Source organism: Larimichthys crocea, chromosome VII (genome assembly GCF_000972845.2).
Source record: "Larimichthys crocea isolate SSNF chromosome VII, L_crocea_2.0, whole genome shotgun sequence".
NCBI lineage: Eukaryota > Metazoa > Chordata > Actinopteri > Sciaenidae > Larimichthys > Larimichthys crocea.
The window spans coordinates 118,546-134,440 of NC_040017.1; the positions used below are offsets into that span (position 1 = coordinate 118,546).

Genomic DNA, 15,895 nt, shown 5'->3' on the forward strand with positions numbered 1-15,895 from the left:
AATCCAACTGTTGTGTTCCTCGTTGGTGGAACATGTTACCAGTTCCTACCAGATCAGGGGCGTCCATCTCTAAAACCTCCTGAAGACCTCCAGCTCTTCAGAGAGGACCTCCTCTCTAACACTATCAACTGATAAATCTAACCCCCTCTACAGCTGTCACAGTACTTATTGCTGCACTAACATGTCACTTTAGATAAAAGCGTCAGCTGAATGTAATAGAAGTTTTTTTTTTTTTTTTTTAAATGTTCCTTTGACCTCTACTTACTATCTTGTATCTCTGTCACGTTACCTTGTAGGTAATCAGGGATGTATGTACAAGCTACGTGCATGAACGCGACAATGTAGCAGGCTGATATTACAGGAAATCCAAAACTTATTTTAACTTATCCACTGATATCATGGTTTACATTCATTTGACATTATGTTGTATTTTGATCATATAATGTGTTTTTAAATTAATTTATTTCATTCTTAGTAAATATATCAGAGATTTTTCCAAGTACCACTAGAGGGAGGTCAGGTACCACCAATGGTATACGAATGTAGAAACCAATAATGTAATAACATGCCAATGTAATAACTTAGTAACAACACTGATTAGACTTTTTCATCTAACACTGAGCAAACACATGTAGGTCACATGACCACTGTTCTCTTCTTGTATTCTAGCACATTCCACTACGTGATCTAACTACCATATGCACGTCACAGTAATGAATGAAAGAATAATCCTCCATACATGAAATTATGAATTTACATATCTAAGCAAAAAACAATATTCTAAATAAAGATTTTGTATAACAAATAATTTTCAAATTGTCTCTTAAAACCATAATAAAGAAGAGAGAGTGGTGCATAGTATATACCTATACCCTTGATAAATTAATATGATGACTATGCCATCCACTATATCTATTTTTGATGAGCAAACTGCACAAAAACTGCAAAAATAATATTTTATTTCCAAGAAATGCAGCCCTGTTTATGATTATTACATTTTTGGATAACAATATTTTTAATGCTATGCCTATAACGTAATAACTTATTACATTATAGGCAAAATGTTATTATGTTATTGGCTCAAAAACTTTATTACATTATTGGCTTTATTACATTTAAAATGGCCCAAATGATTACGTTATTGGCAGGTATTACATTAATGGACTTTATTACATTATCGGTTACTACACAGGTACCATAGTTTGATTCATCTGATTTCATTGGTCAGGTTATCATTTTACTTAATACTTTATATGCATAGTCCACCTAAAGAGTATTTGTAACATTTCAACAGCTTATTAGCTGAGATCCAACAGGTTTTTTTGATAATACACCTCTGTACTGTGCTTAAGGTTTGTTCAGGTTCAGGCAAAATAAACTCCCCTCCTTTTATCCTGGGTGATGAATGTGTCTCTCTCTGTTCCCTGCAGTACCTGACCCACCCAGAAACCTGCAGCTGTCTTGTGATAACGGCGAGGACGGGACGGTTGAAGTGTCCTGGAGCCCTCCTGACAAAGGACACGGCCTCATCAGAGAGTACATCGTGAGTCCTTCTCATCCTTAGAAGCAGTTATTAATAATGATAATAATGATGTTCATTTTTAGTCAGAGAGCAAAGGAACATGACTTTCTGATGGATTGCACACAGCTGTTCTGTCACGCTCTGACAACAACTTCTGTGTGTCTCAATCTGTGTGTATTGTCAGGTCGAGTACAGTGAGCAAAGAGGTCTTCTGGACTGGACGTCACAGAGATGCACCGCGACCAACACTGAGGTGAAGGAGCTGGAGCCAGACACTCTGTACAGGTTCAGGGTAAGAAACACACACACACACACACACACGCACGCATGCACACTATAGTGTGTTTATATTTAAATGTTGACATTGCTATGATGCTGTTTCCCAGGTGGCCGCAGTGACCAGTCGAGGTGTTGGCAACTGGTCCGAGGTTAAATCCATCACTCCAAAGAAAGGTGAATCATTCCTCCTAGCAGTGTCACACACACACACACTGGTTTGAAAACACTCTGCAGTGCTCCCACCTCCTGTTGTTCAGCAGCTATATCAAGTTGTGCAGTGTCACAAACCACACAACATGAAAACCACCACTGCTTCCTTGTTTTAACCACCGACCACGTGTTTGTACTCAAGCAATAACGTTATAGAGCTAAATCCACACAGCAATGTTTACAACCTACAAAATACCCAAGACTAACCAGAGACCCAGAGAAACCCTCAAGCTAAAAGAACAAGGACATGTACCCATGAAATTTAGTCCAAACCAGTAGTCATACAGAGGCAAATTACATTCACGTGCTTGACATAGCTCGAGCACGCACTCCATGTCCAGGTAATGCCTTTCAGCCCCCCTGAGCCTAACCCAAATCCCATAACCAGCCTCCAGCATGTTCCAGGGGGCCCAGACAGAGATCTCAGCCCTCTAAGTCCGACCCCAAGCTCCGAACACTGGCTGAAACAGCCCCCAGTGGGCTACAGCAGGTGCTCTCTGCCCCCTAGCCTTCTCCCTCTGGTACTCTGCATACCCCTAACTTCAGGGACGCTGGAAGTCACCCAGGCAAGGGATGTGACCCCCACCAGTTCATCTTAGTTTCTAATAATGGATTGCACTGAGGATACAGGCGGTTCATAGGGAAGACAAGTGTACAGTCTGTCCTCTCGTGTCCAGGCATCCTAATGTTAACCTACAATAATACGATTATCAGTGATGTGCAGCATATGAAGTACACAGCAGACGGTACTCTGCTAACAGACAGACAGATAGATCCATGTTATATATTATTATGCGCTCGTCTCCTCTGTGAATCGTCTGGATCCTTTTCAAGTGAATGCAACTCGCTTCTGCCGCTGGTCCTCAGCAGTATTCAAGCTTTAACATTTTTTAGTAGGAACTGCTACTTTACGCTCTTTAAGCAGACACAAATGATATCATTTCTGATAGGAAATGGTAGGACGTTCCACGTGTACAGGTGGTAGAGCCAGGTGTTGTTCATTGGAGGAGGTAACATATACATGTATAAGAGCATTCAAGTAGGTGAGTGCAGAATCGGAGACTACTTTGTAGCCAGTGGAGCTCGATGAGCAGCAGGGTAACATTTTTGGGTTGTTATCAGTCTCATATACGTGGACCTCTGGAAACCACGCTAAAGCTCGCACATTTAAGTTTACAGTTTTCATTATTTAAAGAGATTTCTTTGGCCTTTTTGAGCTTTTTTTTTATCAGTGTATCAGAATGGCCGTTTCAGTTCTCAGTACAGAGTAGCAGGGAGCAGGAAGTTAGTTTTCAAAATAAAACTTGTAATTAATGGACTTTGAAAGAAGGCGGAAGACCAAAATTACCAGTTATCGTTTGCTTCATCTTCACAGCATTAATCCATCAGTACAACAACATCATGACACGCTCATTCCAAAAACCATTTTAGTTTTATTAGCTGCTGCTAATAAAACTCCTGAAGTTTCAACAAAAAAGCCCTTCTGTTGAAGGAAGTTTGCATTAGAAGTGACTTGAAGTAATTAAATTGAACCATCTCAAGAAAAGGAAGTTCAGCCCGCTGCCCCTGAAGAAACAAAACAAAGTCACATTCAAAGTATTTCCTGGCAGCTGTCTGAAATCAGACAAAAATCCAACTAAAAGAGTTAAACTGATCTTTGACCTTCTCTTTCTCTGCTGCAGCTCTGCCTCCTCCCTCTGTGATCGTCGACAGCGTCACGGCCGACTCCATGAGCCTTTCATTCAGTTTCAACTCCCAGTACGAGGTGAGAGCTTTTGCTCTGCTGCATGTTATTTTAGAGTCTCATGTCTATACAAACAGGACTGATGAGTCTCTTGTGTTTCTTTAAGGTCAAACAGTACGTGGTGATTCTGTCATGGCAGTTTGACTCCCACGTCAAGGAGAACAAGAACTACACAGTCAGAGAGAGGATCCTCAAAGGTACCGTTTGTGTAGGATTCTTTATGTAGGTGAATGACATGTTTGAAATAAGTGGTGCACACATTTATTTGTCTGAAAATTAAATGCCGTGTGTTTCCAGCTACAAACCTGACAGCGGGGACCGTGTACGAGGTGGCTGTGTGGGCTCACACCAGTATAGGAGACAGTCCCACTGCCCTGTCCCATCATCAGACCAAAGGCACCGAGCCAGACCGGCCAGTCCTTAAAGCCCGAGCCCTCAACCAGACAGCTGTGGACTGCAGCTGGACCATCAACGGACCCCCCGCTCAGGTACAACAGAGAGACTATTTAGACCTCCAGTAAATAGCGAGCTGAGGATTTATTTGTTGTGATGCATGCACAGGGATGAAATATCAACAACACGTTTCCAAAAGGAGGTTAGAAGGTGATCGGACCAAAATATGTGAAACAACGAGCTCTTTGCTCACAGCACTAACATAGAAATGATCTTCTGTGGCTGTGTGTTATATCCTGTGCAAGCAATTCACTTAAACTGTATATCTTATGAAGATTTAAAAACTTTGAAATTGAAATATGTCTTAATACTTAGAAAAAAAAGGCCATATTTTTATAAACTAAAATATAGACTCGCTCTTACTTCTAAATTCGGGCACGACTGTAACACGTTACAGAAGTGTCTCCCTACTCTGCGGAGAATACGCAGCTGGTCTGTTTTTGACGGATGCTCCGTCAAGCCAGCACAGAGCCGAAACAATAAATAGATTCTGGTGTATTTTCAAAATAAAACACCCTGTCCAGACTCCCAATTGTAAAAAACAGACAAAGGTTCATAAAATACCAAAGTCTAGCAAGAAGCTGTGAGTGTATTGTGCTATGTTAGTGCTCTGCTGCATTTTCTGTGTCATTCCTAAACTGTAAGTCTCAATGTAAATCTGAGAAGAGACTTTTTTTTGTGGGTCAAAAAAATTTTTTTATCTCTTCTGGCTTTTAGAAAATAACTCAAATAAAACCACCTGAAAAACAAAATTCTAAAACTAGATGTTTCATAAACCAAAAATGTGGAGAAGCATTCCTCTGGAGCTCTGTGCTCAAGTAGAGTGGAACTTTACATTCTCAGAAATCTATCATGCTCCATTAAATTCCAAATTAAACTTCTTGGAAGACCCCCTCGAACCGCAGAGTCATTCTAACCCCCTGAACCAATCATAAGACCATCATTTCTTAAAGCTCAGTTCTTTTTTAGAGTAGTTGGTAGAAAGACAAAATAATTGTGGTGTCAGCATCATAACCTGTAGGCTACAACAAACAACCAACAAAATAAAACACACATTTAATTAATTTCATTCTTGTAAAAGAACATTCAGTCAGAGTTCAAAATGAATTTTACTTACAAAGGAACTGAACACTCTCTCTCACTATCACAAATGCACACTCGTGCACACATAAACACAGTGACACTTATACACATTGTTTCTCTACGATCTGATTCTTCCTCACTCTGCATTGTCAAAATGTCTGGCTTAACATCCATTAAATTTAGCTAGCTTAAATTTGTGATGTGGAAAACAGTGCCTGTTGCTAGGCAACCTAGCACAGTGCGACTGTCGACTGACGTTTTCAGGGGTAAAAAGGCATGTATAAATTATCATATATTCTTTTTCTTTTTATCCCACACGTCCCATTCACTCGATGATTAATAATGCTATTTTAAGAAAAGGGATGGAGGGGTTTTATTTTGAAGGAATTGCATGCACGCGTGTTCGTGTTGAATAGACCAGCACACTCACCAGAGAGAACCTTTTGTTGAGCCATTTTACTGAATAGACACTTTGCGTGTGTGTGTGTGTGAAGATGTATGGTGTGTTTTACGCCACCTCCTTCCTGGACCTGTACCGCAGTCCTCGTCAGGTCCGGACCAGTTCTCTCAGCCTGATGGTCACAGTGGACAGCGATGAACAGTATCTCTTTCTGGTGAGTCTTCTCGACATCACACCAACTTCCTCTGAGGTCTTTACAAACTGTTTCATTTTACTCAAGCAGCTGATGCCATCGAGTGTGGAAATATTATGTTCCACTTCTCTGTTTGCCTTAGCGAACACTGCAACAGTACTTTTGTGTCAAACTAAAGTTTTGACTGCTGTTCAGTAAAGCTGAAATGTGTTGATTCAGGAGAGAAATCTGTGCAGATGTCTCAACTCCAAAATGTCTCAAGTGTAACCACACCCATCTGTCAGGCAACCCCCCCTCAGTCACACACATACACAAAAAGGTGATCCCCAAACTTTCCACCTAAAACAGGAAGTCGAGCAGAAGTGGAAATTATTCGGTGTGGAATTTGACAAATGCAGGTGCAAATGGGAACCGTGATCTTCTCAACAGCTCTGACTTTACCTGTCTGTGAGGTGGTGGGGGAGTTTAAGCCAACAGTTGATGAAAGCTATATGACTGAAGTATGAATTTAAATTCAGCAACTTGTTGTATGCTGAATACTGTATTACCAGGCCATAGAATAGTAACCACCACATTCAAAGTCATGGAGGATTTAAAAGAGAAGTATGTCTCTGCTACATTACCCTTGTTGCATGCTGGCAGTGGGTACAAAGCTACAAAATTGTTGCACAGATTGTTAAACATGGCAATGTAACGTCTGACCCAGTCATTGTTAAAAAAGGTGTTCCACAAGGCTCGTTTTTTGGACCCTTACTTTATTTAGCAAAACCCACTCCAAAGGCTGACAAAGCAACAACAAACAAGCCTGTTCTGTTGGGGACCTTGGTCTTGGAATGAGCTCAGACTTGAGACCCTCATCTCTTTAAATGATTTCAGACTTTAAAATAAAGGATGGGATCACTGCCAGCTGTAGAAACCTCAACAAACTAAGACACACGACTCAATATTGCTGACTGTTTTTATCATACTTGTTGTTGCCGCTGTGATCTGATGTTGTTGTCCATTATGTTAGATGTTGCTATTTGACCCTGTCACACAAGAGATTTTAATCTTGACTTCCTTGTTAAGTAAACATAAAAAAATCCATATTTATTGTTGTTATATACAATTCCTGTGACTAACAGCATCATACATTGATCAAATGCATGAGAACTGCAGCAGAAGAATATTAACATTATCAATGTCATCTATCAATGTGTTCTAATTAATCAGTTCATCTGGTAACTTGTGGAAGATGTTAAATTTACCCTGGACTGGAAATAATTGACACCTGGCTTTGAGATTTAAAATGCTATGGTTACATGGAACACTACACGTATGACAACACATGTATTGAGCTGAATATAGGTCAAAGAGGGTTTGCAAATCATCACATTCTATATTTACTCACATTCTAGATGGTGTCCCTGTTTGGGTTGTTTTACGCCGGTTTCCCCCAGCGAAGTGTCCTCTCACCATGTTTATTTGTGTGTCAGTGTCGTTATGAGGCCAAACACACCATTAAGTTCCTGAATGATTCCATCATTCTGTCCATGGTCCAATTTATTGATTGGTGTGACTGTAGGAAGAAGCCTCCCCCTGTTCTCTCTGCTGTTATTTATGACCAGCCTGTTGGAGCTGTAATACAAGCATCTGGGGACAATAATTGATGACAAGCAACAACATTGGAACCAAATACTGATTGCACATGGACTTTTATTGGGAAGCTTTAACGTGAGAATGTTTTATACCTGTTCTTTGTTAGAATGTGCAGTCAACCTGCAGACCATGTCTGTCCTGTCATGTTGGCACAAGTCGTCCTGTATTCAGTGAGTTCAGGTTGCTTCCATCTGGTCACAGATACTACCTGACAGGACCAATGGAATAAAGAATTCATGAATATTATTGGCCTTCACAGTAACAATGTAATTCTATGTGCGTGTGACAAATGGCCTCTCAGGGATAATAAAGATGACCTTGAGGGGAAGAATCAGTTCCTGACTCTGCTGCTCCTCGATTAAAGTTACTTACACTGTATTTGTTTCTTTGCTGACTGCTCTTCTTGTGGTCTGCCTTCAGGTGCGTGCTGTCTCCCCCTTCATGGGCCCTCCCTCTGACTACGCCGTGGTGAAGATGATTCCCAATGAGAGGCTGCCACCCAGGAACCTCCATCGCGTGCGCTCAGACAAGACACAGGCCATGCTGAAGTGGCAACCACCCTACGACACACCGAACACTCCTCTGGTACGATGATGATGATCAGGAGGGTGTGTCAGGATAGCTGTTGAATCCTGATCTCCACACCTGTACTGAGAGGTGCCTTTAATCCAGAGCAGGACACTTCCTGGGAAACCAGTCGGAAACAGGCTTTAACTGGTTCATTTGTTCATTCAGAAGGATCTCGGTTACCATCAGCTTAACACCTGCATGTACCCGACTACACCCAACTTTACCATCTGTAATGAAGATATCCTAACTGTGTTCTGTCTTCCCGTCCTCTCTAGACGTACGTGATCCACGTGCGGGACGTGATCCGTAAGGCGGAGCGGGACTACAAGTTGACCACCCAGAACAATACAGTGGAGTACCTGCTGAAGGGCCTGGAGCCCGGCGGGCGATACAGCGTCTCAGTCCGCCTGCGCAACATGAGCAAGGAGGCCAGCTTCACTCTGAGCACAGGTACACTCAGAGCCCACAGATGAATGGAGAGAGAGCCTTGTATTCAGCTACCTTGTAGCTGATGTTTTACTGCAGTCTTTTGTCTTTTAGTACCGCCTGTCCCTTCATATAAACTCTACACGTTTTTACAAAGAAACATATTGCTGATTTATGTGTGTGTGTGTGTTTCTGTCATGGCAGTATATATATATATATATACGCGTATATAACGCGTTATTTTGTCGATTAATTTTAAAGAATTAACGCGTTAAAAAAAATTAACGCAATTAACGCGGTTTTGTTTACTTCCGGTGGCGGCCGCCATTTTGGATGGGGCAAAGTAAGCTTTGTTTCCCAGATATATTATGTGTGGTGTGTGGTGAATGAGTGTATAAGAGGCATTAACTTAAAGCCTCACGGAGACTGCGCCCTGCATGGTCGCCCACATTGCCAACAGCTAAAACCGGCCCTGCTTGTATTAGTTTACGGGCAGATCGCCACATCCAATATGGCGGACGTAACGTATGCAGCACACGGACCAACCTGCTCAATGAGGCATCTATGTTATGTCTATGATCTATCCTAACTAAAGGAGAGTCTATGTATAATGTCTATGATCTATCCTAACTAAAGGAGAGTCTATGTATATATGTCTATGATCTACCTAACTAAAGCAGAGTCTATGTGTCTGGGATCTACCATACCTAAAGGAGAGTCTATGTATATGTCTGATGATCTATCCAACTAAAGGAAGTCTATATGCATGATCTATCCTAACTAAAGGAGTCTGTATATATGTCTAGTGATCTATCCTAACTAAAGGAGAGTCTATGTATATTGTCATGATCTATCCTAACTAAAGGAAGTCTGTATATATGTCTATGATCTATCCTAACTAAAGGAGAGTCTATGTATAGATGCTATGATCTATCCTAACTAAAGGAGAGTCATGTATATAGGTCTATGATCTAGTCCTAACTAAAGGAGAGTCTATGTATATATGTCTATGATCTATCCTAACTAAAGGAGAGTCTATGGCGAAAAGATGGATAAGGACGGACTTTTAGGGGGAACATTTCATTTTAAAAAGTTGCCTGACGGCTCGTTGGACAAAAACAAGGCATTTGCACAGTTTGCAAAGCCGAATTTAAATTCCACAGAAGTAACACGACTTTAACATATCACCTCAAAACAAAACACCCTGTCTACACTACAAGAGTGTGGCACTCGTCAGTATATTTCCTCATTCTGGCTTTTCTCCGTTTGCACTGTGCATATATGCACCATAAGCCAATAAAATGAATGAATTTAAATATACTTTCTCTGTGTTTATTCTACATTAATTTGATCATTTTACATAAATAAATATTCATTATAAGCTTCAGTCTCAGAAAAATGCATTTAATTTATTGATACATTTATTGATAGATTAATCGCGATTAATCGCGATTAATTACAGAATTTTTTGCGATTAATTAGTTAATTTTTTTTAATCGATTGACAGCCCTAATTCATATATATTCTCTGCTCCTCTGCTGCAGTTTCTCTTCCGGCTCCTGAAGCCCTGAAGATTCTGACAGGGAAAGACCACGTGTTCCTGTTCTGGAAGAGTCTGGCTGTCAGAGAGAAGGGCTTCAATGAGAGCAGAGTGAGACACCAGCTTTCCTACACATGTCCACATCTTTATGTCATTCTTTTATTGTCTGTGCTTTGTATTTATTAATATCTTCCATCATCTTGTCTGTGTTGCTTCCAGGGTTATGAAGTGCATGTGTACGACAGTGTGACCAACCAGACGTCCTACCTGGGAAACACCACAGAGACATATTTCCGCATCAGCAGCCTGCTGGTGGGACACAACTACACTTTCTCTGTGCAGGCTCGCTGCCTGTTCAACGGTCAGCTGTGTGGGGAACCTGCATTTCTGCTCTATAACCAGCTGACTGCAGGTACTGGAACACACACACACACACACACACTTTAAAGCGTCAGCAAAAATCACATAAACAGAACGTGGACCTGGTTTTTAACTGTATAATACATGTGACCGTTCCACCTGTCCAAGGAGCCAGCGATGCCTCCCGTGCCGAGGGCCACTCAGGGGACATGGCAGCAGTGGTGGTCCCGGTCCTCTTCCTGCTGCTGCTCGGTGTGTGTGGAGGCTTGGTGGTGCTCTACCTCCGACACCGCCGGCTGCAGAACAACTTCACCGCCTTCGCAAACTCCCATTATAACTCCCGCCTGGGCTCTGCCATCTTCTCCTCTGGGGATGAACTGGGTGAGAGAACCGAAATGTTTTTTTGGAGCTGTCACGTGATGCAGCAGAGATCATTAGGGTTCAGTGCCTGGCCGTTGTGCTCTGACAAGTGCAATTTACAATTTACCACTGATGAGTGGGAAGCCTGCAGGGGATCATGCCTGTAAAGTGTCAAAGGTGGGGATCTGAGGGAGAATCAAATGACAAATTTGACACCAACAGGTCTAAAAATCACCTTCATGTGAGGAAGAGGAGGCACCCAGCAAACCAACAGGGGTGTAACAAAAAAAAAAAGATGATTAGACGAGAGCTGCTATCCAAAACACACTTTACATACTGCAGCACTTTTTAAGTTGAAGATGTGTCACACCAATTCCATTGATTGATACTGCTCATCTGTCAATCAGAGCTCCACACACTCATGCAGGATTCTGTTCCTAATGTTCAGCTTCGATCTTCATTGTTAAATGCTGAAAACCTGCAAAACTAGTCGAACTTCAGAGAGACCACGTCAAGATCAAAATGGAAAATCATAATTTACAGAAATATACAGAGCAGACTCGTCATCATTCAACATGTTCATGTTTTTCACTTCAGCTTTCCATTATTTTAATATTCTAAATATTTGAATCAATACTGACCTTCACAACAATAACAGAAAGTTACTATTTATATCTTCAAAATGTTGTTTGACAACAGTTTAATGCCCTGAACTGAAAAAACACAATATGTATTTTGGCTGATATCATCTCAGAAGGAAAAGACAGAATCTCACAATTTAACAGAAATATTCTCATTTAAAATGAAAAATATTGACACTATCCTAATAGTCATAATGCTTCACCTTTGTGAAACTTGATTTCATCATGGAGGTTAAACAGATCTTAAAAGTCTTTAAAGGTTTATTGGGTGGAGTGTACAGTCCTTTCTGCTGCGGCTAGTGGTTCGATTCCCTTTGCGGCGTGTCATCCCTGCTTTCCTCTTCATCTGTCTCTATCAAATAAATCTCAGAAATCTATCTTTAAAAGGTTTCTTAGTGAATTTATATATTTTTTGGAACGAGCTGAAAATCTATCATTGACACATTATCAATTTAGTGATGAGCTTTAACAGCAGCGTCCTACCCTCCCTCTTCCTCTATAGGTGATGACGATGAAGACGCCCCTATGATCAGCGGCTTCTCAGACGACGTTCCCATGGTCATCGCGTAGCAAGATGTCCGTCCATCACCTATTTCCCTCTTCCCTTCTCCCCCTTCTCTTCTTCCGCCCCCACTCCCCTTTTACTCCCCATCACTCCTCATCAGCGGCGTGGTACGTCGGAGTGAAGAGGAAAAACAGGCAGAAACGTGTCCGCCATCCCAAATCTGTCGATGGGAAACCACCCCGATTAGCAGGAAACATGAAGAAAAATGGAAAAAGAGAGAAAGAGATATTTTTCAAATATACAATGCACTTTTTTTGGATGCGCAATAACTTATTTTTTATAATATTAAATATATATATGTGTGGGGTCAAAAAAGGACTGTGAGGAAGAGGTGGACACTGAAGCAAACTGTGAAGGATTTGAGTTTGTCGAGTGCGCCAGGGAAAGTATGACCCTATTTGTAATGCAAACTCACTATCCATAGGAGTGGTTCATTGCTTAAAGCCAAAATAAGCATCCAGAGACTGGAATATAGAATGCAAACGACACACACATTGAAAAAAACAAAGCAAATATATAGGAAAATGCTGTATACGATATGTACAAATGGAAGATATCAGAATAGTAATAGTTACATATTTTGGGAATAGTACGGCGAGTACTATAGCAGTGTATGTAACAGTGGTGTCCAGTGTGAGGCAGGAGTTTCATGTTTCATCCTTTACAGAATCTCAATTGTTTGAATGATCACCAGTTTAGAAACTGCTGATTCTTATAAACACATTAACTTTAACACTCAACCAAACAGCTCAGTGATTGGATTTAGTGGCATCGTGCAGTGTCCTCATAGATACACCTTTATTTTCCACCACCAGCACACTGTTGTATGTCTGTATGTAGAGGCAACACATGATAGGAGAGTATCTCTGGCTTTGAGGAGGGAAGAATCCCTCACCGCATTGTTGAGATCATCAGAACTATTTGTAAATATTGGCTTTTAATTATGTCCTCTCCTTGTAATGCTGCACCATATCATTCTGTAAAATGTGTGTTTGTTTTTATTTTTTTATTTTATTTTTTTTGTTTGTTTTAATCGTTCAGGACCACAAATTATCGGCCCCAGAATTTTGCCATAGCTGTAGTCGTAGAAGAAGTGGGTTCTCAGGGAACTGTGTCGGAGCGGACACCAGCGCAGCACCACCATCACCACCATGGCTTAGGCAGCACTGTCCATCTACTGTTGAACAGGTCCACAAACCTTTTTGAAGAGGTACTGGATGAGCTGTGGGTGGAATGACTGGCACACACGCAGATTTTATTGTCAGTAGTTGTGATGAAGAGTCAGATTCAGGCTCCCCATCTGGTTTAGAAAAAAGATTTAAAGGGTTAATTCAAACAAAATCACAGAAAGACATGTTTGAACCCACAGTCGTACTAAGTCTTGAAGTTGCATCAAGTCATGTGTCTTTCCAGAAACATTTTTGCTACCCGAGATCCATTTTCTGATTCAGACGCTCTCCTTTCACGCTGCAGTTCATCTGTTTTATTAGTTAGCCGGAGTTAGCACCTTGATCACCTCAGAAAGTGGAACCATTTTTTTGGTCAGCTGGCAAAGATAACCAGTATTAAGCTAGCAGGCTGCTAATGTGCTCGCCAGCATGAGTCAGCCACAATAGACAACCAAGCTAGCTTGTAGTCCAGCTAGCAAAAATAAACCAATTAATTTTAGTATGTCAGCTAGCTGCTAGCCATTAGCATAGTTAGTCTGTCACTAAACTGCAAACCATGCTGTATGAGACATAAAGCTGGGTCATGTACGGCTAACATGCTAGCTCACACTTTTTGTTCTCTTTTTTTTTTTTTTTCAAAATAAATTGTATTTAAAATGAATTGTTTTTTACAATAATACAAAAGTGCTTTTCTTTGGAATTATCTTCTGGTACCTGAAGAAAATGCAGTGACAGTTTGAACAAAACAAACAAAAAATTTTAATTCTTTCATAAAAAGCTCTATGATCTCTCAAAGGTCAGTTTCATCAAGTTAGTAATGCAAATTTCAGCACTGTTTTTTTTTTAGCAACAAACAGATCTTTCTGTTACAAACGTCGGTGTGAATGGGCCCTGACAGGGAACTGTTTCTGGAAAGAGTTTTTACACTGAGTTGAACATCACAAATGAAATTTCGAATCAACTGCATGTGTGGACGCTGACTGTGGGTATGTGACCAAACGTGTTTTCTTTCATTTCGTTTGGATCCTTGAAGTTAACGATGAGACCGATCTTTAGACAGAGCAGAGATGACACCCTGAGAGGACTCGTCTCTCTGCATGTACAGAATCTAACTGTTGCACGTCCATTTTTTAGGAATCGTCGTCCTTGTTCTGCTCCTGTCCCCCCCCTCCACCCTGACCCTGTACTGTAGTCCATTAACTGATATTTTGTGTTTTGCCTCTCGGCTTGAGCCATTTGAACTGATGGTGTTCTGCTTTCTATTGACCTTGTTCTTGTTTTGTTTGTAAAGACGTCTTCATGAATGTATTTTATATCTGTACTTTTGATGGTACTGTCCCAGCTCATTATGCTACTCTCACCACCTGTGAAGTTAATCCACGCTCTCTGGTTTGGCCCTCCCTGCAATGAATTAGTAACTCTTTCCACTGTGGAGAACAGATTTTTTTTTTTTTTTTTTTTTTTTTTTTTTTTAACTCTGTAGACCGGCTTCTGCAGACCGATCTTAGCTGTTCCAACCTGAGCCCAGTTCATTAACCCAGAGCAACAAACTGTTTCTGTCAGGTAAAGCCCAGATATTTCCTGCATCATCTTTCTTTCACCGTCTCCTCCTTCCCCGGATCATTAAACGGTGTCTGTACTGACATTTAGTGTTTCCTCAAGACTTAAGCTTAATTTCCCGTGGCTCCACACCCTCTTCATGACGTACTTTGTTCGGTTTTCTTGGCCTTAAAAACAGATTTTCTGGCGTTATTATATATATATTTTTTTTTTTTGCTCTGTGGAGTTTCTTTTTTCTGATTTGCCACATAATGCCTTATCAGAACACATTGGGTTTCTATGTGATGTACATGAAGTGCACATGCATGCATACACAGTCACACAAACACACACACACACACAGCCCACACACAAGGCCAAGGAGGCTGAAGAGGTGGTTACTGTTAGGGCATTTGGTTAATTTTGTCAGATCACTGCTCTTTTCTGTGTCAGCTGCTGTGATGCAGCCTCTTCCTCTTTTTTTTCAGTCAGGTTTTACACGTGTACAAAGTATAATTATTGGTTATTATGTGACCGTTAGCTCCCCACTTGTCTTAAAGTCGACTCTTGTCAAATAGTTTGTTTCAAAATGTCGTCGGGCACAGAGTGTGATCATTTTGGACTTGGCCATGTTTGAAGATGTTAATGTCTTGCTTGCTTATCTCGGAGGTTGCAAGAACAACGAGATGTTTGGAGAAACAGTGTGAGGTGTTTTAAAAACCACTTATACTGAAATAAACTTGCTGAAAATCAAAAGTGTCGTCTCTTTCTTTGTAATGTCCGTGACAGAAATGTAGAAATGAAAGGAGTTCTTCTGTTTTCTGTCTGAGGAACGCAGAGAGAAGATATGAGTTCCTGTATGATCAAACTAGAAGTGCCCAAAGATTGAGAGATAATGATAATATGGAGCAGTAAATTAATATGAGCAATAAAAACTATTATAAATAAATTATACAATTGAAATGGTACATAATGAAATGCAATAATTCTGTTTCCTCATTTATTCATATAAAAAGTAGCATAAAAAAATAAAATATTGTAAGTAATCACATTTGATTTACAAATCTTTTTAAATATAAATTTGTCATTTTCAATCTCAATTCATTGATTCACAGTGACACTTTAACATTTACATGTTCCATTTTGTTTCTTTTCGACCATGAATATGAACTGACCTCCAACCTAACTCATGTCGTCTGGCCA

At 40.6% G+C, this 15,895-nt stretch overlaps 1 protein-coding gene across 2 annotated transcripts in view; it reads left to right on the top strand.

Moving 5' to 3' along the window:
• The window catches only part of sorl1 (sortilin-related receptor, L(DLR class) A repeats containing), a 91,300-nt gene extending 75,852 nt beyond the window's left edge, over window positions 1-15,448 (top strand). For both annotated transcript variants that reach the window (XM_019259376.2, XM_019259377.2), the window contains exons 36-48: window positions 1,431-1,543; window positions 1,707-1,814; window positions 1,909-1,975; window positions 3,694-3,776; window positions 3,862-3,952; window positions 4,053-4,243; window positions 5,786-5,905; window positions 7,943-8,107; window positions 8,368-8,542; window positions 10,063-10,169; window positions 10,278-10,470; window positions 10,587-10,799; window positions 11,922-15,448. In XM_019259376.2, coding sequence (XP_019114921.1) covers window positions 1,431-1,543; window positions 1,707-1,814; window positions 1,909-1,975; window positions 3,694-3,776; window positions 3,862-3,952; window positions 4,053-4,243; window positions 5,786-5,905; window positions 7,943-8,107; window positions 8,368-8,542; window positions 10,063-10,169; window positions 10,278-10,470; window positions 10,587-10,799; window positions 11,922-11,989 — 1,694 coding nt within the window. In that variant the 3' untranslated portion in view covers window positions 11,990-15,448. The remainder of the gene's footprint in view (window positions 1-1,430; window positions 1,544-1,706; window positions 1,815-1,908; window positions 1,976-3,693; window positions 3,777-3,861; window positions 3,953-4,052; window positions 4,244-5,785; window positions 5,906-7,942; window positions 8,108-8,367; window positions 8,543-10,062; window positions 10,170-10,277; window positions 10,471-10,586; window positions 10,800-11,921) is intronic.
• Window positions 15,449-15,895: the final 447 nt, after the last annotated feature.